Source organism: Scyliorhinus torazame, chromosome 3, assembly GCF_047496885.1.
Source record: "Scyliorhinus torazame isolate Kashiwa2021f chromosome 3, sScyTor2.1, whole genome shotgun sequence".
Classification (NCBI taxonomy): Eukaryota; Metazoa; Chordata; class Chondrichthyes; order Carcharhiniformes; family Scyliorhinidae; genus Scyliorhinus; species Scyliorhinus torazame.
In genome coordinates this window covers 201,475,894-201,501,638 of record NC_092709.1, presented here as the reverse complement: position 1 = coordinate 201,501,638, position 25,745 = coordinate 201,475,894, and the positions used below count along the sequence as shown (strand labels likewise).

At 45.9% G+C, this 25,745-nt stretch overlaps 1 protein-coding gene across 7 annotated transcripts in view; it reads right to left on the bottom strand.

Moving 5' to 3' along the window:
* Positions 1 to 4,233: 4,233 nt before the first annotated feature.
* The window catches only part of dcun1d4 (DCN1, defective in cullin neddylation 1, domain containing 4 (S. cerevisiae)), a 138,899-nt gene continuing 117,387 nt past the window's right edge, over positions 4,234 to 25,745 (bottom strand). For all 7 annotated transcript variants that reach the window (XM_072496746.1, XM_072496744.1, XM_072496745.1 and 4 more), the window contains one exon: positions 4,234 to 8,307. In XM_072496746.1, the coding sequence (XP_072352847.1) occupies positions 8,252 to 8,307 (56 nt within the window). In that variant the 3' untranslated portion in view covers positions 4,234 to 8,251. The remainder of the gene's footprint in view (positions 8,308 to 25,745) is intronic.

Genomic DNA, 25,745 nt, shown 5'->3' with positions numbered 1-25,745 from the left:
GCCTCTGCTGTTTGTAATGTATATAAATGACTTGGAAGAAAACATAGCGGGTCTGATTAGCAAGTTTGCGAATTATACTAAGATTGCAGGAGTTGCGGATCGTGATCAAGATTGTCAGAGAATACAGCAGGATATAGATTGGTGCAAAATTGGCAGAGAAATGGCAGATGGAATTCAACCTGGACAAATGCAAGGTGATGCATTTTGGTAGATCCAATTCGGGTGGGAGCTATAAAATAAATGGCAGAACCATCAGCATAGACACACAGAAATCTGAGCGTGCAGGTCCACAGATCCTTAAAAGTGGCAGCACAGGTGGAAATGGTGGTAAAGAAAGCAAATGCTTGCCTTCATCGGACGGGGTATCGAGTACAAAAGATCGCAAATTATGTTAAAGTTATATAGAACATTGGTTAGGCTACATTTGGAATACTGTGTCCAATTCTGGTCACCACAGTACCAGAAGGACGTGGAGGCTTTGGAGAGAGCACAGAAAAGGTTTACCAGGATGTTGCCTGGTAGGGAGGGTATTAGCTATGAGGAGAGATTGAATAAACTGGATTGTTCTCCCTAAAAACATGGAGACTGAGGGGCGACCTGATAGAAGTTTCTAAAATTATGAGGGGATTAGTTAGGGTGAACAGTTGGAAGCTTTTTCCCAGGGCGGAAATGACAATTACAAGAGGGCACAAGTTCAAGGTGAGGGGGGATAGGTTCAGTGGAGATAAGTTTTTTTACACCTTGGTGGTGGCCTGGAATGTACTGCCAAGTGAGGTGGCTGAGGCAGATACGTTAGAGACCTTTAAGACTTATCTGGATAGACACATGAATGGGGTATAGAAGGATACAGGCAGTTGGTCTAGATAGGACACGTGATCAGCACAGGCTTGGAGGGCCGAAGGGCCTGTTCTTGTGCTATTTTGCTCTTTGTATACATGACCTTCAGCTGTATCAGTTCCAGCCTCGTGCATGAGGTTGACGTATTCACCCTTCGTAGCACCTCACACCAAAGACCGTCTTCCATTACCTCCCCAACACTTCTTCCCACATAGCCTTAATCCCTTCCATGACAACCCTATCCTCCACCTAAATCTTCCCGTAAATCGCAGACACCACTCCCTTCTCCAACCCCCCTGCCGTTAGTACCTCCTCCAACAAGGGGGCCGGTGCTATCGTGATTCTCAGAAACTCCTTCCCTACAAAATCTCAGAGTTGCAGGTACCTCAACCCTTCCTCTGGCGTCAATCCGTACTTCTCTCCCAACTCCTCCAACCTCGCAAATGTCCCTCCCAGGAACAGACCTTTTATTACCTTGAACTCCCTCTCCTCCCATCTCCGAAACCTCCCGTCTAACCTATGATTCCCCCTAATCGGCATTTCCCCTGGCCCACCACCCAACTTAAAGTGCTGCCTCAGATGCATCCAAATCTTAAGCGTTGCCACCACCTCACCTATTGAGGTGAACTAGTTGCTATGCTGCAACAAAGCCTCCTTCAGCTTCTCTTCTTGCTCCCCACACCTCGGCCGATGTCTTCAACACCGCCACATTCACCAGGGCAATCGCCTCCCCCCCCAATACCTTCATTGCTGCCATCATTTCTTTCCTCATCATCTCCATGTGTTTGGCAAACTGCTTCTAAAAATCCCCGGCTATCTCCTCGGTGACCTTCTCCACTGTGACGAGCATGGCCCCACCCAGCGACCCAGACTCCCGCCATCCTTCCTGCTGCCGGGCTGACCCACTCGCTCGACGGCGAACCTTCGCTTACATAGAATCATCATAGAATCCCTACAGTGCAAACTCCACACAAGGCCCAAGGCCAGAATTGAACCCAGGTTCCAAGAGCTGTGAGGCAGCAGTGCTGACCACCGTGCTGCCCCCTTCTTCCAGACAGCTTTTTTCTGCTTTTGCGACATCCCCCTCCTTCCTCGTGTCTTCTTGCGCCTGTTCATCCCAAACCTGCTTGAGACTGGGCATTGAATTCTGAAAAACAGCCTCGAGCAGGAACTACCAAACGTGCGACTTCCACCTACATGCTGCCACCGGAAGTTGGTTATCAGTATTCAGATTGGAATCCACATCTCAGTGGAACTTGTCTGTCTGAGAAATGGGAGGCTGAGGCTAGGATTGATCCAACAATATTTTGCTCCATGCCAAAGCTCTGTTGGCAAGAACCTCCAGACAACTACTGGGACTAGCAATTGTTCACGAGGGAGCTCCAGATGGAGAGCATTGCAGCGCTCCACACTTTATCCTTATTTTAAATATAGAGTCTGTTCTTCAATCATCCAGCTTTGCAGAGGTGCTTTCTGTTTGTGTGTGTATATAAGGACGCATGTACACGTGCTGGGGTATTTACAAAGAGATAGGTAGTTACAGTTTCAGATTACAATTTGTGTTAACCGTTCTTGCAACTTCTTGTCAAAAACAAGTTTTGTTTTATAATAAATCAATCATCCCGAGTTTATCAAAAGAAACCCGTTTAAAGTTTCTCATTCTGGGTCTAATGGTAGTGAAGGTAGATAAATGCCCATTTCGTGATTGAATTAAAATCTTAACTAATGGTGCGACCTGCGGAGTAGGGCTAGCACCCCCCACCCAAACACAAAAACTCTGGTTGTAACACTTCAGTCAATTAGTTTAGACCCTTTCCTTCACAAGAGATGGGCAGAATCTTACCATAAAATGGCAACGTGTCACTTCTGGTAAGAGAAATGATGTGAATCCCACCAATTTCTCATGGAATTTTGAGCCTCTTAAATGTTTTCCCCCCTCCACGTGAATTTGATGGCCTCTCATGGATTTGCTTGCCCCCAGGGAGACTTGATCACTGGGGAGCTGCATTTAAACCACCTCCCCAGCACATTTCTCCTGGCCATTCCCAACCCTCCCACTCCTTGCTCTAGAGTGGATGACCTCACACGTCTGCATCCTCACAGGGCACCTCAAAGAAGCAACCGCCCCCCCCCCCCATCATGATTTATAATGGAGTAAGTGATGACAGACTTCACCATGAGGCTTTGCATGGAGGTTCATGTCAGTATATCGTGTATGATGTAAACTCTTGTATGAGCATTGGGGTTCAATGCTTGGGACTCCATCTAATTGATTCAATGCTTAGGACTCCAGCAGTGAACTTTAGCGCTGCATTTTACACTGGCACAATTGACTTTGTCAAGAAGGGTGAAATAGCATATCAAGCAAATGATTGCCTCTTGTGATCGATGAAGCACAGCTGATTACAGTGAAACATGCAATTAGCTGGGCAAGCACACGGCCGGGGGCACCTTCAATCTCCCACTTCACAGCCCTACATACTTATTCCGAAGACAAACTTCCTAGAATTGATATTCACCCGACCGTAACACCTTGGTCCTCATGTTCTGCCTGTGTGTGGTTTTACTCAGTACAGTTGTGCTTCCCTAAATGAGAATCTTCACTTGTCATGAGCCAGGGATGCAACCCATTCGAGAACCCCCACTCTGCCCTTGCAGTCTGGTTTCTTGTGGGACCTCACCCAGGAACCTCCGTATTCACCTCGTCCCACCCACGTTTCAGCTTGCACACAGGGTGGGCACTTCCTCAGTGGTGATTTGGCCACAAGCCTGGCAAGGAGGACACCGGAAACGATGCCTGTGTGCCAGCTTTCAGACCCTCTTAAAGCAAGTGGCGCCCCGAAGTGAATGGAAGATAAGGCCTCCTTGCAAACACTCCCCCCCCCCCCCCCGAGATTAGGTGACTGAACCCCCCAGCCCCGAGCTGAACTTATGTCCCCCCCCCCCATTTCCTCTCTGGTGCACCCTGAGCAGTGAAGAGCCTGGAGAACCATGGCTGCCAGAGCGCTCACCTCCGATACCCCACTTGGAAGAGTCAGTCAGGTTTATGCTTTTGTAGACCTGTTAGAAATGACGGCAGTATGACGCCACGCCAGTGCCTGCCTGGTGAATATTCACTAATGTCATGTTAACGTATCAAAATGAGGTTCCCGGGCTCCTGCAGCACAATTTGCACTACTCCACCAGAAAGGGGAGGGGGAGGTGAAAATTCCAAAACCTGATCATGCCGGAGTGTTTTTCGATTTGCTCCAGATTTTGAGCCCGCACCAAGTTTTTTACGGGCGGTGAGTGCAGGCTCAAAATCTCCCTGGTCATTTTAAACAGGGTTTGTGGTTGGTGTTAGTGTTGGTGTTGGCATGTATGAAATTAAAAACTAAAATGAAAAAAATTAAAACATTTTTCATTTAGCCATTATTTAATAACACTAAGGCAATACAGATACTGTGCTCTAACAAAATGAAAAACCAGCTTAACATTTGAAACAAATGCACCCAGCTAACAAGTCATTTTTACAACTGAAGTAAGGAAGACTTTATAATTACAAAACATTCAAGAATGGGAGCACCACTTATTTGAAAAGCTGTTGCGCACTTATATTGTGAACCAGACAGCAGAGACAACTTTTTGTATTTGATTATTCTGAACTAGTTGCCACTCATTCATCATGCCAAAGAACTGAATCCCAAAAGATATACCTACAGCAGAAAAAAACCTGCTGAAACAGAATCATCGAGAGCCAAAAAAGAAAAAAATATTTTTGTGGTGCTGCCTAAAATTTTTTTTTTTTTTTTAAATCAAAAACAAAAATCGCAAAGCAGTAACTGGTTTTCAAATTTTTTATGTCTAATAGCTTAGTCATCATTTGAAAATTACTGCCCTTTAAAACAAAACAGATGCATCAATCTAGAAGTGTGTCTTTGGGAGCCAAAGAGCATGTTCTGGTCTATTCTGGGTGTGCAGAAGATTTACTACAGATGATATTCTATTAAACTGTAAGCGAAAACTATATTTATCTACACAATAATGTAGACATTACTCAAATAATTATTAAGCAGTTACATTTAATTTCTGAATAAATTATGTCAAGTATCAGGCAATTTATAATTGTGCAGATTACTGAAATAGGGACACTGACACTGTAGGAAACCATTCATCTGTGAAGACTTAGTTCATGGGTTCTTCTCATTTATAAAATTAATGAATCTTCCTTTGCACATACCCATGAAGTGAGAGTTTACACAGGGTTTACTGCACCTAATAATAATTGTTATTAGTGTCACAAGTAGACTTACATTAACACTGCAATGAAGTTACTGTGAAAATCCCCATGTTGCCACATTCCGGCACCTGTTCAGGTACATTGAGGGAGAATTCAGAATGTCCAATTCACCTAACAAGCACGTCTTTCAGGAGGAAACCAGAGCGCCCGGAGGAAACCCATGCAGGCACATGCAGACTCTGCACAGACAGTGACCCAAGCGGGAATCGAACCCAGGTCCCTGGTGCAGTGAAGCAACAGTTCTAACCACTGTGCTACCACACCTGGATAGATATAAACATAATATCCAATTTGGCTAACTGATTTTAAAAAAAGCTTTTGAATGTTTTGGACTGAAGGGCATTTTGGTTAAAAATAAAATGAACAAAATACCATGATGTAATGATATGGTTCCTGGAGGACATTAGCTGTAAGGGGCTTCCAAGTCTGTAATGGATGAAAATGGATAAAACACAAGCTATCCAATATCCTTGACAAAAAGTGCTACAGAGGCAGGGTATTATCTTTTAACACAGGTACTCATCATTGTGCAAACATTTCAACAGGCAACTTCAAGCTATAAAATGAAAAAATGTCACCTCAATTTGCCAAAGCATATTATAAAGTCAGGTTAAATCAAAGTACAAAACGTAACTGCAGCATAAGCGAACAGGAAACCTTCCATATATAAATGTATACACCACTCCAATGTTCATTCCAACAATTCATTTTTGTCTAAATAATGCTACTTTCTGGCATTTCTAACAGGAACAGCAGAGAATAGATGCAAAATAAGTTAATTAAGTAAATTTTAAAGGAAAAGTCTTGATTAGCTAATTGGGCCCATTCAAGCAGATTTTTGGGCCCATACAGGCAGATTTTAGAATGAGCTTATGGGATTGATTTTAGTTACCCTTCAGCATACTCTACACCAGTTCATTGACAAATTAAAATGTGACAATAACTCCATGAAGTTCCGTCACATTATAAGCAACATTAAACAGATTGTGAATTATTGTTTGAAAATCTAGTTCAGTAAAATGAACATTGACAATGGAGTTGGGTGTTATACACCATCTAAAGTACAAAAACATATGCAAAATTAATCTTTACTGTGGTTGGAAAAGAGGGAGGTAAAGGCAAAATCTTTAATTCTCCACCCTATATAATCAGGTGCTTAAAACTGATTTAGAAATGAAAAGCTTTGTGGAAATGCAAAGGACAGAACTTGTGTGCTTATGAATTTACTAGTGACCTTACATACAGATAGAAATGTAACAGTTTTACCAACTTTTTAAAATTAAAGTGATGAAACTTCATTTTCCATTATGCGCTTTTGGGAGCGAACAAACAGAAGTGACAATTATGCATGAGACTGGCTTCCATTAAAGACCGTATTTCAATAAGCATGATTCCGTCAGTTTCAAACACACAAAAGAACACAATAAAAAAACAAAGACTGGAAAGATTTTTCATGACAGCTATGAAAAACTGTCTTCACATGATTTTGAAATCATCACCATGTTCAATCAGATTAGCAAGAGCTGACTTGCAAGTGTATTAAAAGCTCAGCAATATAATGCACTGCCTGTATTGCAGACTTTTAAAATAATGGAAGGTAGTTAACAATATTATCATGTTTATAAGGCCAGACTGAAAATAAATGTACTGCAACACTAAAATGGCCCTACCTATAAATTGTGTTCTAGCAAGATACCATTTCTAAGTGTTAACATGGAAAGTTTATTTTGGAACTGTTGCTCCTTATACATATTAACCTCAAATAATACTTGCTTTATTGGTCTAATTGCTTTCCAATATCGTTAAAGATATTTTATGTTGATAGTAACCTTAAGTTAAATAATTTTCTACCCCTCCTATACTGTGCTACATTTCACTAAAAGTTCTCATCACTTCCCAGATCAATGGAAAATTGTAAATTATGTTAATAAAAACCAGATACTGTGGCATATAATAAACTCTATTGGTATGGGAAAGATCCAATTTAAGAAGTGACCATATTTTATTACTTGTCTGTGTACAGGTAGGCAATAACTGTGGTCTTTGGCAGAAGTTGTCCAAGGCAACAGAAAATGCAACACTTGAAAATCCACTTGCTTAGATGTACAGACTTTCACTTGCTGACATGATCAAAAGGTAGCTTTAATGCATTGTCATATTATGATACAGGTTACATTGATCTCAATCCAACGTCTAAATCAAAGTCAAACCAGCAGTTACATTAGTGCTGTTGACCTGTAACACCAGATTTTAAAAAAAGTCTGATTCAGCACTTATCAGTAAGTGGTACTAAGGGGAGAACAAAATCATACACATGATTCGAAACACATACCTGAATACTAGTTGGTCTGTACACTTGACATTCAAATATTCTAACAACTTTAAAACGTGCAAACTTGGTAACATTATCAAGCTATGTGCCCACTGAAAGGGCAACTTAATGTTTGCAACTAGTTACACAAAGCAAAACACAAAAAAATAGCAGCCTAGCTCATTAGCCAGGAAGTACAAGGCAAAATTAGGGTTAAACAACCCAAATGGTGCATTTGTCATTTCAACAGATCACAGCTAGGTGCAGTGAATCAAACCAATGTTGTACCATGGCCCAACATTTAGACTTTCAAAAAAAAAAAAACTAATTTTGAGTTTAATCAGTTAAGTTGTACAGAACAGTTCTACTTGCATACATACATTGGATAATATTAAGAAATCTTTTCAACAAATATTCATCTAAGACTTTTAACCATTTAATACAATTTTCATTGAAATTCACAATCCCTCTGGCAAACAGAGCTTTCTGCATGAAACAGTTTACAACACAGAATTCACAATGTCAACAGCAAGATATCACATTGTGGTCTGTGGTACCATAATTGTCTCCTATTGAAAAATGCAAAGCAGGCTCAGAAGAAAGTTTGATACCAGATTTAGGTGTTTGTAGCACAGTGCTTGTAGATATTTAATGCTTTCTGCAACTCAAATTTGTTTTTTGGGGGGGGGGGGGGGGGGGGGGAAAGAGTTGGGGAGGGGGAGAGGGGGCACCAAAACAAATACGCATTCCAAATCTGTTTTCCTAGGTCTTTGTATGGCTAATGTTGAATATGGATGTTGGGCTGTTGTTTCAGAACAAAAGTGCTAGGACATCTGTCGGTCTTTAAACCATTCCACAAATTCATCCAATAAGACTGGCCCTGAAAGAAAGCAATTAGATTAGAATTTATTGTAACCAGTACTTCAGAACAATGTTGATTGCAACACACTAAATTCATATTGTGCAGCTTTAAAACACCTGCAATCTTCTTTATCTTTGGTGAACTTTCACAAACGGTTTTATAAACATCTGACAAGGTAAACAGCAAACTTATATACAGCACTGGTTTGAACCCATCTGGAATATAGCCTACAATTCTGGTCACTACGTTTACATGGGGTTTGGGCATCCTGAGGGCAACTAAACAGATTGCAGGATGTAGGCAACAGAGCTTCAGGGAGTGATTACAAAGGATTCTCAGGGGCTGGCAAATTGGACCTCAAGTAGTGTTTTCTAGTCTTTTGTGTTCGTAGATTTTTATTTTTTGAAACAGTTTTTGACATAGTGCATCTACCCAAATTGTGGGATTAGAGAACTGTAAAAAAACCTGGTTTATTTATAGTAATAATCTTTATTGTCACAAGTAGGCTTACATTAGCACTGCAATGAAGTTACTGTGAAAATCCTCTAGTCGCCACATTCCAGCGCCTGTTCGGGTACACGGGAGGGAGAATTCAGAATGTCCAATTCACCTAACAAGCATGACTTTCGAGACTTGTGGGAGGAAACCAGAGCACCCGGAGGAAACCCACGCAGACACAGGGAGAACGTGCAGACTCCGCACAGACAGAGACCCAAGCCGGGAATCGAACCTGGGACCCTGGCTCTGTGAAGCAACAGTGCTAACCACTGTGCTACTGTACCGCCCAATTTGGGCTGCAAATCATTCAGTCAGCTTGCAATGCTTATTAGATGCTACGGCCTTCCAACAATAGATTCCCTGTAGAGTAACCATTTGTTTAGAAATTCAAAACTCTCAAAAAAGATAGCAAATGAAGATGAAGCCCTTCTCTCATATTTATTCAAGTTCACGCGGAATAAATACTAAAACAGAAAATGCTGGTAAAAGCTCAGCAGGTTAGGCAGTATCTATGTTGAGAGAAACAGTTAACATTTCAGGTCTGTGACCTTTAATCAGAACTGGGAAAAGTTAGAGATGCGATAGGTTTTCAGCAGCGTGGGTGGGACAAAGACAAAGCAAAATCTGTGTTAGGGCGTCGGGAGAAATTGTACAACAAAAAAAGGTTAGCCCTCTCGGGCCAAAAGGAATGATGAATGGGGCAGGGAAAAAAAAGAAACAAAAGATGTGCCTAAATCAGCAGTGCTGTTAACTGAAAGAAAAAAATCTGAAAACAAATGGGGCAGCCTATGGTCTGAAATTGTTGAACTCAATGTTGAGTCCAGAGGCTGTAAAGTGCCTAATGGAAAGATACCACGCTGTTCCTGAAGTTTCCACTGAGCCTCACTGTAACAGTGTAGTAGACCGAGGATACGTGAAGGGCGGCTCGCGAGTAATGAGACGGCTGTTGAATGTAGCGATGAATCCGTCGCGGAGAAGGCGTGGAGTGGTGGGGGTTGCCGTTGCCGAATCTACTTCATTATTATTGGGCGGCAAAGGTGGATACGGTGCGGCGATGGTGGGAAGGAGAGGGGGGTAGAGTGCGTTAGGATGGAGGAGGAATCTTGTAAGTGGTCCAGTTTGAGGGCTATGGTGACGGCAGCTTTGCCAATAGCTCCGAGTAGGTATTCAGGGAGTCCGATGGTGCAATCCACGGTGTAGATATCACCTGAGGTGGCATTTTAGGGTGGAAGGGATGTCGGTGTTAACGCCGCTGTGCGAGAATCATGGGCTTGAGCCGGGAAGGGGGGGGGGGGGGGGGAGAGAATGGATAGTGTATACAGGTGGTGGAGGGAAGTGGGGCTGGTCAAGGCGTGGATCCAATATTTGGAGGAAGGGTTCGCCAGCCTGGAAGAACTAAGGGAGAGGGTAGTGCTGCCAAGGGGGAGCGAGTTCAGGTATCTGCAGGTTACGGACTTTGCACAAAAGTTCTGGAGGGAGTTCCCTAGGTTGCCGGGATACACCCTGCTGGAGTGACTGCTGCTTCCGGATGTGGAAGGGGAGGGAAGAATTGGGGATATATACAAGTGGCTGGGGGAGCAGGGAGGCGAGCGGTAAGGAGAAACGGGAAAGGGAATTGGGACGGGAGATCAATTGGGGAGTATGGAGTGAGGCACTGCGTCGGGTAAACGGGACCTTCTCCAGTGCAAGGATGAGCCTGCACAGTTTAAGATGGTGCACAGGGTGCATACGAGTCGGGCGAGAATGAGAGGGTTCTTCCAGGGGGTAGCAGATGAGTCTGAGAGGTGTGGGCGGGGGGCAGCGAATCACACGCACATGTTTTGGGGTTGCGAAAAATTGGGAAGATTCTAGGCGGGTGTTTGCGCAGTCTGAGCCAGCAAAGTGGTGGAGATGGAGGACCCGGACCCATTGGTGGCGATATTTGGGGTTTCAGAGAAGCCGGAGCTCATGGAGTGGAGGAAGGCTGATGTCGTGGCCTTTGCCTCTCTGATTGCACGGCAGCGAATTTTACTGGAGAGGGGTCGGCATCGGCACCGGTGGTTGGATGACCTATACGACTACCTGTTGTCGGAGAAGATAAAGTATGAGTTAAGGGACTCTGCAGAGGGGTTTGAGAAAAGGTGGGGGTTGTTTGTGACCATGTTTGAGGAGCTGTTCGTCGCAGAGGGTAGAAGAAGAGGATGAAAAAGGGGGAAAAAAATTGCTGGGAAGTATGTTTCCCGGGGTGTTTATTTGTTGTAACCTGTTTCGATATATGTTTGTAATGAAATACATTTTTTTTTTTTAAAAAAAGGAAGGCAAGGGTCGAGTTGCAGAGGGAGGAGCCGAGTCCTAGGTTTTGGAGTTTAGATAGGAGCTTGACTGGGATTATGGTGTTGAAGTCGGAGCTGTAGTCAAGGAATAGGAATCTAATGTAGGTGTCCTTGTTGTCGAGATGCTCCAGGGATGAGTGTAGGGCCAGGGAGATAGCATCTGCTGTGGACTGGTTGTGGCAGGAGGCGAATTGCAGTGAATCAAGGGGCAATCTGGAAGGTTGGAGTTGATGTGTTTCATGACTAACCTCTTGAAGCACTTCATAATAATAGATGCAAGGGCCAACGGTCAGTAGTCATTGAGGCACGTTGCCTGTTTCTTCTTTGGCACCGGTATGAAGTGGTCTTCTTGAAGCAGATGGGAACCTCGGAATACAGTAGGGAGGTTAAAGGTTGGTCCGTGCAGGATCTGAGTGCACGACCAGGGACTCCGTCAGGACCCGTTGCTTTCCGTGGGTTCACTTTCGAGAAGGCCGATCTAACTTCTGAGACTGTGACGGTAGAAATGGGTGTGTCCGAGGCTATTGGGGCAGGTGACATTGATTTGTTGGCCTCCTGCTCAAAACAAGCATAGAAAGCATTGAGTTTATCAGGGAGGGGTGCTCTGTTACTGGAGATTCTATTCAGCTTTGCCTTGTAGCCCGTTATATTGTTTAAGCCTTGCCAGAACCGATGAGAGCTTTTGTCGTTCGTCTGGGACTCTAGCTGAGTCTTGTGTTTTCTCTCGGTGACCCTGCTGGCTTTGCAGAGACTGAACTTCTACACCTGAATTGTCACAGCACATTAAAACCACGCCAAAAATCTTTTGAGGTTGTCGGCATTCTGGAGTAGTGTGTCGGAGGAGTATCCAGTGCTGAGTAAAACATGCATTCTGTTGCTAATGCCCTTCATGACGACCTATATGTGCGAGAGATTTTCCATTCTCATAAAGATGGCACAAAGGAACCGGCTGAAGTCTGCACCTGACATGTACATTGCACTCTCCTGTGAACCCGATTGGAGTGAGATCGTGAGGACCAAGCACTCGCATATTAAAGGCAAGTGAAAGTGGCCTCTGTCACGAACGTCAGCCAGTGTGGGGAGTGGGGAGAGGGAGAGCTGCCGGATACGATGGTACAGATATCTATTTCTCAAATTCCGAGGGGTGTGTGCCCTTGTGGACTTGAGGACCAGACGGGGTTCATGAAGGGACAGCAGCTCTCTGGTAATATTGGAAGGCTATTGACTGTGGTTATGACACCCTCAGGGGGGGCGGGTGCCTGAGGGGATTGTATTGATGGATGCGGAGAAGGCCTTTGACTGGGTAGGGTGGAATGGTGGATTGGATTTGGATTTGTCACGTGCACTGGGGTACAATGAAAAGTATTGGTCTGCGTACAGTCCAGACAGATCATTCCATACATTAAAAAACATAGGACATACGATAGATACACATGTAAATACATAGACACAGACATCGGGCGAAGCATACAGAATGTAGTACTACTCATGTAGAGAAGATGTGTGAAGAGATCAGATCTCAGATCAGTCCATAAGAGGGTCGTTTAAGAGTCTGGTAACAGCGGGGAAGAAGCTGTTTTTGAACCTGTTAGCGTGTTCTCAGACTTTTGTATCTCCTGTCCGATGGAAGAGGTTGGAAGAGAGAATAACCCAGGTGGGAGGGGTTTTTGATTATGCTGCCAGCTTTCCCCAGGCAGCGAGAGGTGTAGACAGAGTCAATGGATGGGTCGTGGGTCCTGAAGTATAAAATATGGGTGTTTACCCGGAGAGGTGATTTCCAGACATGTTAAGTCCTGTATACTACTTGAAACACCAGGTAGATTTCCCCATTCATGATGCCGAATTGTTAAACAAATATGGTATTCATCACTATATAATCTACTATCCATACTCTTTTCAGATCAAAGGACTTGAAGTTAGTTGGTTGATATATTTTAATCGACATCTCAAGTGCCACGTGTAATAAGTTAATGATCTCTCGAGGTCATAACAGACGTTAAATTAACACCCTATCTGTCCACTCAGGTGGATGTAATAAAAAAATCCATAGCACTATTTTAAAGAAGATCAGAGGAGTTCTTACTTGTGATCTGACCAATATTTCTCTCAACCCACATCTCGGAACCAGATGCTCTGGTTACCATCATATTACTGTTGTGGAACTTGCCATGTGTAAATTGGCTGCCTTGTTTTCTACAACAGTAATAACCCAACATACTTCATTGTTTATAAAGTGCCCTGATGTCATGAAGTCTCATCAGTTCCACCAAAGAGCTGTTGATGCAGCAGGCATGTGGTCTGAATAAGGAACAGCCTAAACAGACGCTCGGTCTTTCACAATCATTCCTGATATTGTTCAAATGTTCTGCTTGGTATTTAAAGATTGTCTGTCAATTCCACCAACCATCCATCACTTGCTATTAAAAAGACAATTGTAGTAGTTGATGGTATAGCTCCCATGTGCCACATAATTCCGCAAAGAAAAATACAAAATGTCATAGGTTGTATCAAAGTCTAAAGAGTGAACAGCTAGACTGTGCGGCGATGACCAGCTAAGTCGCACGTTTCGGCAGCTCCCGGTGGAACGGACTTTTGGGCTCTTGATAGGAGCCCCAACGGCAATTTTAACGGCTAAAAACACTGTGCGGTAAACCAGAAGGGAATCCCCCCTGGACACGGATGGAAAAAGGAGAGGAAAGTGGCCGGATTGCGGTGGATCCTCTAGAGCAGCGGCCAGGAAGGCAAGCACAAAGCAAGATGGCGTCGGAAGGTGGCAGTTTAATATGGGGCCCTGACCAACAAGAGTTCCTGCGGCGCTGCGTGGAAGAACTTAAAAAGGAGATGAAGAAGGAGCTGTTGGCCCCGATATTACAGGCGATTGAAGGGCTAAAGGAGGAGCAAAAGACCCAGGAGCAGGAGCTTCGGGTCGTGAAGGCAAAGGCTGCTGAGAATGAGGACGAAATACAGGGCCTGGTGGTGAAGACAGAGATGCACGAGGCACAACACAAAAGGTGTGTGGAAAGGCTGGAGGTGCTGGAGAATAATGCGAGGAGGAAGAATTTAAGGATTCTTGGTCTTCCCGAAGGTGCAGGCGGGGCGGACATCGGGGCATATGTGAGCACGATGCTTCACTCGTTAATGGGATCGGAGGCCCCGACGGGCCCGTTGGAGGTGGAGGGAGCTTATCGGGTTATGGCGCGAAGACCGAGGGCTGGAGAAATTCCTCGAGCCATAGTGGTGAGATTTCTCCGATATAAGGACAGAGAGATGGTCCTCAGATGGGCAAAGAAAACCCGGAGCAGTAGGTGGGAGAACGCGGTGATCCGCGTATATCAAGATTGGAGTGCGGAGGTGGCGAGAATGAGGGCAAGCTTTAATCGGGCCAAGGCGGTGCTGCACAAAAGGAAGGTTAAATTTGGAATGCTGCAGCCGGCAAGACTGTGGGTCACACATCAAGGGAAACACCACTACTTTGAAACGGCAGAAGAGGCGTGGACATTTATTGTCGAGGAGAAACTGAAATAAGCGGGCTAGAAAAAGAACGTTTGGGACAAAGTGGTGGGGTGATTACGTGGGGTGAAGGGAGGGGAAATGGGGGAAGAGATGATTTCCCAAGTTGTTAATCCTGCGACCCTGTAACTTTTCTCTCTTCCCCATGTCATGGGGGAGGGAGGATGGGGAGCTGGGGGCGCTGGCCATTGGGGGCGGGGCCAAATGGGAAGCGCGGGCTTTGTTCCCGCGCTATGGTAATCATGGCGGGAACAGGGAAGCAGGAAGGAGGGGGCCTCGCACAGTGGGGGCCAAGGTCACGGGGGGGAAGCCGAGGTCGGCCAGAGTTTGCTGACTTCTGGGAGAAACATGGGGGGTGCAATTACGCTAGAAAGGGATCTAGCGGGGGGGGTTGGGGTTAACTGGGTTGCTGCTGCTGGGGAGAAGGGGGAGCTGGTATGGGGTGGGGTGGTCGGGGCGGGAGGGCACCGTTGGGGGGAGATATGGCTACGTGGGAACCGGGAGAGGAGGTGGATTGAAAAAGGAGATGGCTAGTCGACAAGGGGGGGGTTAAAGAGCCCCCCAACCCGGCTGATCACGTGGAATGTGAGAGGGCTGAACGGGCCGGTTAAGAGGGCACGGGTACGCGCACACCTAAAGAAACTTAAGGCAGATGTGGTTATGCTGCAGGAGACGCATCTGAAACTGATAGACCAGGTCAGACTTCGCAAAGGATGGGTGGGGCAGGTGTTTCATTCGGGGCTAGACGCAAAAAACAGGGGGGTGGCTATATTAGTGGGGAAGCAGGTAATGTTTGAAGCAAAGACCATAGTGGCGGATAGTGGGGGCAGATACGTGATGGTGAGTGGCAGATTGCAAGGGGAGGCGGTGGTTTTAGTGAACGTATATGCCCCGAACTGGGATGATGCCAATTTTGAGGCCTATGTTGGGAGGCATCCCGGACCTAGAGGCGGGAAAGTTGGTAATGGGTGGAGATTTTAATACGGTGCTGGACCCAGGGCTGGACAGATCGAGGTCCAGGACCGGAAGGTGGCCGGCTGCAGCTAGGGTGTTCAAGGACTTTATGGAGCAGATGGGAGGAGTAGACCCCTGGAGATTTAGTAGACCTAGGAGTAAGGAGTTTTCGTTTTTCTCCTATGTCCACAAGTCTATTCACGGATAGACTTTTTTGTTTTGGGAAAGGCACTGATCCCGAAGGTGACGGGGACGGAGTACACGGCTATAGCTATTTCGGACTACGCTCCACATTGGGTGGACCTGGAGATAGGGGAGGAAAAAGAACAGCACCCACCCTGGAGAATGGGCATGGGATTATTGGCAGATGAGGGGGGTGTTTAAGAGTGAGGGGGTGTATTGAAAGGTACTTGGAACTCAATGACAATGGGAGGTTCAGGTGGGAGTGGGCTGGGAGGCGTTGAAGGCTGTGGTTAGAGGGGAGCTGATATCTATCAGGGCATATAAAGAAAAGCAGGAGGGTAGGGAAAGGGAGCGGTTGTTGAAAGAACTTTTGAGGGTGGACAGACAATATGCGGAGGCACCGGAAGAGGGACTGTACAGGGAAAGGCGAAGGCTACATGTAGAATTTGACTTGTTGACTACGGGTAATGCAGAGGCACAATGGAGGAAGGCACAGGGTGTACAGTACGAATATGGGGAGAAGGCGAGCAGGTTGCTGGACCACCAACTGAGGAAAAGGGGAGCAGCGAGGGAGATGGGGGGGGGTGAGAGATGAGGAGGGAGAGATGGAGCGGGGAGCGGAGAGAGTGAATGGAGTGTTCGAGGCATTTTATGAAAGATTATATGAAGCTCAGCCCCCGGAAGGGAAGGAGAGAATGATGTGCTTTCTAGATCAGCTGGAATTTCCTAAGGTGGAGGAGCAGGAGAGGGCGGGACTGGGAGCACAGATTGCGATGGAGGAAGTAGTGAAAGGGATTGGAAGCATGCAGGCGGGGAAGGCCCCGGGACCAGACGGATTCCCAGTGGAATTCTATAGGAAATATATGAACTTGCTGGCCCCGCTACTGATGAGAACCTTTAATGAGGCTAGGGAAAGGGGGCAGCTGCCCCCGACTATGTCAGAGGCAACGATATCGCTCCTCCTAAAGAAGGAAAAAGAAGGTGGTTCATGAGGACCAAACTGGGTTTGTGAAGGGGAGACAGCTGAACACAAATATACGGAGGCTGCTAGGGGTAATTCCCACCAGAGGGGGAAGCGGAGATAGTGGTGGCGATGGATGCCGAGAAAGCACTTGATAGAGTGGAGTGGGATTATTTGTGGGAGGTGCTGAGGAGATTTGGCTTTGGAGATGGGTATATCAGATGGGTACAGTTGCTGTATAGGGCCCCGATGGCGAGCGTGGTCACGAATGGATGGGGGTCTGATTATTTTCGGCTCCATAGAGGGACAAGGCAGGGATGTCCTCTGTCCCCGTTATTGTTTGCACTGGCGATTGAGCCCCTGGCCATAGCATTGAGGGGTTCCAGGAAGTGGAGGGGAGTACTCAGGGGAGGAGAAGAACACCGGGTATCTCTGTATGCGGATGATTTGTTGTTGTATGTGGCGGACCCGGCGGAGGGGATGCCAGAGATAATGTGGATACTTGGGGAGTTTGGGGATTTTTCAGGGTATAAATTGAACATGGGGAAAAGTGAGTTGTTCGTGGTGCATCCAGAGGAGCAGAGCAGGGAAATAGAGGATTTACCGTTGAGGAAGGTAACAAGGGGCTTCCGGTACTTGGGGATCCAGATAGCCAAGAATTGGGGTACATTACACAGGCTTAATTTAACACGGTTGGTGGAACAGATGAAAGAGGACTTTAAGAGATGGGACATGGTGTCCCTGTCACTGGCAGGTAGGGTGCAGGCGGTTAAAGTGGTGGTCCTCCCGAGATTCCTTTTCGTGTTTCAGTGCCTCCCGGTGGTGGTCACGAAGGCTTTTTTCAAGAGAATCGAGAAGAGTATTATGAGTTGTGTGGGGGCCGGGAAGACCCCGAGAGTGAGGAGGGGATTTTTGCAGCGTAGTAGGGGCAGGGGGGGGTTGGCACTACCGAGCCTAAACGACTATTACTGGGCCGCCAATGTTTCAATGGTGTGTAAGTTGATGGGAGAAGGGGAGGGAGCGGCGTGGAAGAGATTGGAGAGGGCGTCCTGCAGGGGGACTAGCCTACAAGCAATGGTGACGGCACCGTTGCCGTTCTCATCGAAGAAATACACCACAAGCCCGGTGGTGGTGGCTACATTGAAAATTTGGGGGCAATGGAGACGGCATCGGGGAAAGACGGGAGCCTCGGTGCGGTCCCCGATAAGAAATAACCATAGGTTTGTTCCAAGGAGAATGGATGGGGGATTTGGAGCATGGCAAAGAGCTGGGGTAGTACAATTGAGAGATCTGTTCGTAGATGGGACGTTTGCGAATCTGGGTGCGCTGACGGAAAAATATGGGTTGCCCCAAGGGAATGCATTTCAGTATATGCAACTGAGGGCTTTCGCGAGGCAACAGGTGAGGGAATTCCCGCAGCTCCCAACGCAGGAGGTGCAGGATAGAGTGATCTCAGAGACATGGGTGGGGGATGGTAAGGTGTTGGACATATATAGGGAAATGAAGGACGAGGGGGAGATCAAGGTAGATGAGCTGAAAGGGAAATGGGAAGAAGAGCTGGGGGAGGAGATTGAGGAGGGGCTGTGGGCTGACGCCCTACGTAGGGTAAACTCATCGTCCTCGTGTGCCAGGCTAAGCCTGATACAATTCAAGGTTCCACACGGCGCATATGACTGGAGCACGGCTCAGTAAATTTTTTGGGGTAGAGGATAGGTGTGGGAGATGCTTGAGAAGCCCAGCGAATCACACCCACATGTTCTGGTCATGCCCGGCACTACAGGGGTTCTGGGTGGGGGTGGCAAGGGTGCTTTCGAAGGTGGTGGGGGTCCGGGTCGAACCAAGCTGGGGGTTGGCTATATTTGGGGTTGCAGAAGAGCCGGGAGTGCAGGAGGCGAGAGAGGCTGATGTTTTGGCCTTTGCGTCCCTAGTAGCCCGGCGCAGGATATTGTTAATGTGGAAGGAAGCCAAACCCCCGGGTGTGGAGACCTGGATAAACGACATGGCAGGGTTTATAAAGTTAGAACGGATCAAGTTCGTATTAAGGGGTTCGGCTCAAGGGTTCACCAGGCGGTGGCAACCGTTTGTTGACTACCTCACAGAAAGATAAGGGAATGGAAAAGAAGAAGACAACAGCAGCAACCCAGGGGGGAGGGGGAGGGGAGGGGGAACCGGACGGACTCTCAGGGATGTCATTGTATATGTATAGACACTTGTTATAGGTAATGTATATTGGATTGTTGGATTGTATCTTTGGAGAGTAACTATTTTTGACAAGGCAGTTGCCACTTGGTTTTTTTTGTTTTGTTTATATATTTATTTATTTGTTTAAAATCGGCCACGGTTATTTATATTGCTTTGTTGTTGCTCAAAAGAAAAACTATGTACTGTTATGTTTGGCCACAAAATTTTGAATAAAATATATTTTTAAAAAAGAGAGAACAGCTACTGTCATAGCACAGCAACTTATGTTTTATTTTCAATAAGAGATATACTGTGTGCTTCAGTGACTGTAATTCTCTACTTAGTAAGCATATTACTTGTGGACAAGATGGAATCATAGAATGCTTACAGCACATAGAAGGCGGTTTGGCCCATCATGTCCATGTCAGTTGTCTACAAGAGTAACTCAGCTGGTACTAGGGCTTCGCCCTCATAAGGTGCTGACCCAATTCCCTTTTGAAAGCCACAACTGAATTTGGCCCCACCAAACATCAGGAGGTGCACTTCAGATCCTCACAACTCAAATAATAAAATGATTCTCATGTCATTGTAGTTTCTTTCGTTATTCACTTTATATCACAGTCCTCTGGTTCTTGGCCTTTCTGCTTCATCTAGATGCCTCGTGATTTGGATCATCGCTATCAAATTTTCTCCCAACCATCTCGTCCCCAAGAAGAAACCCAGCTTCTCCAATCTAGCGACAAATCTGAAATTCTTCATAGGTGAAATGATTCTTCCTATCCCCTCTCTAAACCCTTCATGTCTTTCCTGAGGTGTGGTGCCCAGAACTGGACACAATACTGAAGAGGGCAGGTGAGCCAATATTTCCTGAAGCTTCATAACTTTTGTACTTCATACCTTTTATTTATGAAGCTCAGTTTGCCTTTTTTTAAGTGACTTTCTGACACTGCCCTTCAACATTTGTGCACATATGCTCCACGCCTCTGTTCCTGCACCCTGGAGTTTATACCGCCTCTCCTCATTCTTCCTACCAAATGTATCCTTCTACTTAAGCAGAGAATTGGGATGGAGAATGACTTGCTTCCACCCTGGTTTGATAGGTTCCAGGGTGACTGATAAGGTTCCAGGGTGACTGATAAGTCTGTAGACTTTTCCATATGGGGCAGGTGTGCTTGACAGATGGGATTGGGCGTTTGTGTGCTCCCTCGCTCTCCCTGTGCTTGAACAAAGAAAGAACAAAGAAAATTACAGCACAGGAACAGGCCCTTTGGCCCTCCCAGCCTGCGGCGATTCAGATCCTTTATCTAAACCAGTCTTCTATTTTCCAAGGATCTACTTCCCTCTGTTCCACGCCCGTTCATATACCTGTCTAGATGCATCTTAAATGATGCTATCATGCCCACCTCTACCACCTCCGCTGGCAAAGCGTTCCAGGCACCCACCACCCTCTGCGTAAAACACTTTCCGTGCACATCTCCCTTCAACTTTCCCCCTCTCACCTTGAAATCGTGACCCCTTGTAATTGACACCCCCACTCTTGGAAAAAGCTTGTTGCTATCCACCCTGTCCATACCTCTCAGAATTTTGTAGACCTCAATCAGGTCCCCCCTCAACCTCCGTCTTTCCAACAAAAACAATCCTAATCTACTCAACCTTTCTTCACAGCTAGCACTCTCCATACCAGGCAACATCCTGATGAACCTCCTCTGCACCCTCTCTAAAGCATCCACATCCTTCTGGTAATGTGGCGACCAGAACTGCACGCAGTATTCCAAATGTGGCTGAACCAAAGTCCTATACAACTGTAACAAGACCTGCCGACTCTTGTACTCAATACCCCTTCCAATGAAGGCAAGCAGGCTGTATGCCTTCTTGACCACTCTATCGACCTGCGTTGCCACCTTCAGGGTACAATGGACCTGAACTCCCAGATCTCTCTGTACATCAATTTTCCCCAGGACTCTTCCATTGACCGTATAGTCCGCTCTCTTGAATTAGATCTTCCAAAATGCATCACCTCGCATTTGCTTGGATTGAACTCCATCTGCCATTTCTCTGCCCAACTCTCCAATCCATCTATATTTTGCTGTATTCTCGGACAGTCCTTCTCGCTATCTGCAACTCCACCAATATTAGTGTCATCTGCAAACTTGCTAATCAGACCACCTATACCTTCGTCCAGATCATTTATGTATAATCACAAACAACAGTGGTCCGAGCACGGATCCCTGTGGAACACCACTAGTCACCTTTCTACATTTTGAGACACTCCCTTCCACCACTACTCTCTGTCTCCTGTTGCCCAGCCACTTCTTTATTCATCTAGCTAGTACACCCTGAACCCCATACGACTTCACTTTTTCCATCAACCGGCCATGGGAAACGTTATCAAACGCCTTACTGAATTCCATGTATATGACATCTACAGCCCTTCCTTCATCAATTAACTTTGTCACTTCCTCAAAGAATTCTATTAGGTTTGTAAGACATGACCTTCCCTGCACAAAACCATGCTGCCCATCATTTCTTCCAAATGTGAATAGATCCTATCCCTCAGTATCTTCTCCAACAGTTTGCCTACCACTGACATCAAGCTCACAGGTCTATAATTCCCTGGATTATCCCTGCTACCCTTCTTAAACAAAGGGACAACATTAGCTATTCTCCAGTCCTCCGGGACCTCACCCGTGCTCAACGATGCTGCAAAAATATCTGTTAAGGCCCCAGCTATTTCGTCCCTCGCTTCCCTCAGTAACCTGGGATAGAGCACATCCGGACCTGGGGACTTGTCCACCTTAATGCCTTTTAGAATACCCCAAACTTCCCCTTTCCTTATGCCGACTTGACCTAGAGTATTTAAACATCCATCCCTAGCCTCAACATCCGTCATGTCCCTTTCCTTGGTGAATACTGATGCAAAGTACTCATTAAGAATCTCGCCCATTTCCTCTTGACTCCACGCATAAATTCCCTCTTTTGTCTTTGAGTGGGCCAATCCTTTCTCTAGTTACCCTCTTGCTCCTTATATACGAATAAAAGGCTTTCGTATTTTCCTTAACCCTGTTAGCCAAAGATATTTCATGACCCCTTTTAGCCCTCTTTATTGCGCGTTTGAGATTTGTCCTACTTTCCCGATATTCCTCCAAAGCTTCATCAGTTTTAAGTCGCCTAGATCTTATGTATGCTTCCTTTTTCATCTTAGCTAGTCTCACAATTCCACCCGTCATCCATGGTTCCCTAATCTTGCCATTTCTATCCCTCATTTTCACAGGGACATGTCTGTCCTGCACTCTAATCAACCTTTCCTTAAAAGACTCCCACATTTCAAATGTGGATTTACCCTTAAACAGCTGCTCCCAATCCACATTCCCTAGCTCCTGCCGAATTTTGTTATACTTGGCCTTTCCCCAATTTAGCACTCTTCCTTTAGGACCACTCTCGTCTTTGTCCATGAGTATTCTAAAACTTACGGAATTGTGATCGCTATTCCCAAAGTAATCACCGACTGAAACTTCAACCACCTGGCCGGGATCATTCCCCAATACCATGTCCAGCATGGCCCCTTCCAGAGTTGGACTATTTACAAAATGCTCTAAAAAACTCTCCTGGATGCTCCTTACAAATTCTGCTCCATCTACGGCTCCAATACTACGCAAGTCCCATTCGATGTTGGGGAGGTTATAATCTCCCATCACAACCACCCTATTGCTCCTACATTTTTCTATAATCTGTCTACATATTTGTACCTCTACTTCACGCTCGCTTTTGGGAGGCCTGTAGTAAAGTCCCAACAATGTTACTGCAAACTTCCTATTTCTTAGCTCGTCCCATATTGCCTCAGTGCTCGAATCCTCCATCGTGCCCTCCTTAATTACAGCTGTGATATCATCTCTGACCAGTAATCCAACTCCTCCACCCCTTTTACCTCCCTCTCTATCCCTCCTGAGGCATCTATAACCTGGGATGTTTAGTTGCCAGTCTTGCCCTTCCCTCAACCAAGTCTCAGTAATACCAATAACATCATTTTCCCAGGTACTAATCCAAGTCCTAAGTTCATCTGCCTTACCCGCTACACTTCTCGCATTGAAACAAATGCACCTCAGACCACATATACCGTTGCGTTCACCATCTCTTCCCTGTCTACTCTTCCCCTTAGTCACATTGAGCTTATTATCTGGTACCTTACTGGCTTTAGTTGCTGCCTCTTTACTGACCTCTAACATCCTCATCTGGGTTCCCACCCCCCTGCCACATTAGTTTAAAACCTCCCCAACATTGTCAGCAAAAGCACCCCCCAGGACATTGGTTCCAGTCCTGCCCAGGTGTAGACCATCCGATTTGTAATGGTCCCATTGCCCCCAGAACCGGTTCCAATGTCCCAAAAATCTGAACCCCTCCCTCCTGCACCATCTCTCAAGCCACATATCCATTCTGACTATTCTTGAATTTCTACTCTGACTGTCTTGTGGCATTGGTAGCAATCCTGAGATTAGTACCTTTGAGGTCCGACTTTTTAAACTTATCTCCTAACTTCTGATTGTAGGACCTCATCCCGTTTTTTACCTATATCGTTGGTGCCTATATGCACGACAACTGGCTGTTCACCCTCCCCCTTCAGTATGTCCTGCAGCCGATCTGAGACATCCCTGACCCGGGAGGCAACATACCATTCGGGAATCTCGTTTTCGACCACAGAAACGCCTGTCTACTCCCCTTACAATTGAATCCCGTGACTATAGCCCTGCCAGTCTTTTTCCCGCCCTTCTGTGCAGCAGAGCCAGCCACGGTGCCATGAGCCTGGCTACTACTGCCTTCTCCTGGTGAGTCATCTCCCCCAACAGTATCCAAAACGGTATACCTGTTTTGGAGGGAGATGACCGCAGGGGACACCTGCAGTGCCTTCCTGCTCTTTCTCGGTCTTCCAACTTGTTTGATGCTTTCCCAAAGAAACCCTCTCAAAGCAGGCTCCAGGGGCCTAATGGCCTTCTTCTGCTCTTATTTTGTATGTTTGTTCTCCGTTTTGGAGTGCCTGGATTGTGACTGACTATGAATCGGGGGGTAGGTTTGATCTCTTCAGGGATATTTTGCAGGCATCCAAAAAGCGTCTGAAAACAATCTGTTCACCAGTACCCGATTTCCTATTACTCAGTCAATTTTGAATCCATGTTGCCACTGTCCCTTTTATAGAAACACGCAGGAGTAGGCCCTTCAGGCCTTCGAGCCTGTTCCGCTATTCAATATGACCATGGCTGTCCCTTGATCCCAATGCCATATTCTTGATTTCGCCCATGCCCTTTGAGGCCATTAAAATCTAAAACATTATCTATCTCTTGAAAACATTGTGACTTGGCCTCCACAGTCTTTTGTGATAGAGAATTCCACAGGTTCACTACCCATTGAGTGAAGACATCTTTCCTCATCTCAGTCCGAAATGGTCTACCTCAACCAGAGAAACCATCCTCCCTGCACCTGGTCTGTCCAGCCGTGAGAATTTTATACATTTCAATCATATCTCCTCTCATTTTTCTAAACAGACACAGCCAAACCAATCTCTCCTGCCAAGCCCAGTATCAGCCTCGTGAATCTCCTCTGCATTCCCTCTTTGGCAAGTATATGCTTTCTTAGATAGGGAGATCAAAACTGCACGCAATGCTCCAGGTATGGTCTCATCAAGGCCCTGTATAACTGCAGTAAGACATCCCTACTTCTGAACTCAAATCTTCATGTAATGAAGGCCAACATGCCATTTGCCTTTATTTCATGAGCTTCAACTCTGCTAGATAGTCGATTATGCAGAACTTTGCAAATTACTTTTGTAAGCATCCCACAACACTGCATTACTCTAATAAAACCTCTCAGATATTTCATCAAAAGAATCAATCAACACAATTTGGCGATAACAAATCCAAGCTATCTTTAATTCACGAATCCACCTTTGTCCAAGTGACTGTTAATTTTGTCCCAGATTATTATTTCTAAAAGCTTTCCCATCACCAAAGGTAAACCAACTCACCTGCAGTTATTGTATTTATCCTTGCACCCTTTTTTGAATAGGATGTAACATTTGCAATTCTCCAACCCTTTGGCACCACTCCTGCATTTGAAGAGGATCAGAAAATTATGGCCAGTGCCGTCATAATTTCCTCCCTTACTTCCATCAGTGTCCTCAAATGAGAACTATCCGGTTGCTTGTAATATCAGCCGGACATCTGTCATGCTCACACTTGTTTTCCTTTACTGTACTCTGTTACCCAGGGAGTTTGGCTTTGTTCGCCCTACCTTTCCCCTTCATGGAAATGTACCCAGACAGTATCCAAATAATCTCCTTTTTAAAAGGTAGCCTATTGTTCAGTTAATATTTTACCTGGCAATTTTTCATTCCAATTTTCCTGGGACAGAATCTATTTGCATCCTATGAAATTAGCCTTCCACAAATAAAGCATTTTCAATCTGGATTGGCCTTTGTCCTTTTCCATGGTCTCATAAAGTTTAGGTTAACAATGTCCCCTATTGACATTTGATCCACTTGACACACCTCATTCCTCAGACCTTGATCCAACAATGTTGTGTTCCTCTATGGGCCAGAAACATCGATCAAGAAACTTTTTCGGAACACAAAAACACTTCCGCCTTGCTGCCTTTTACATGATTACTATCCCGGTCTATATTAAGATAATTGAAGGCCGAGGACTTCCGGTGACGGCGGGCGGGAGACGGCCGCACAATGGAGGGCTCCCGGTCGGTAACGGCATTTTCGGGGCTTTAAGCCCGGTCCCAGGGTCCGCGGAGGCGGCAGAAGAAGGCACAGTGAAGACACAGGAGGGAAAAAGGAACAAAGAAAAATGTCGAGGGTGAGC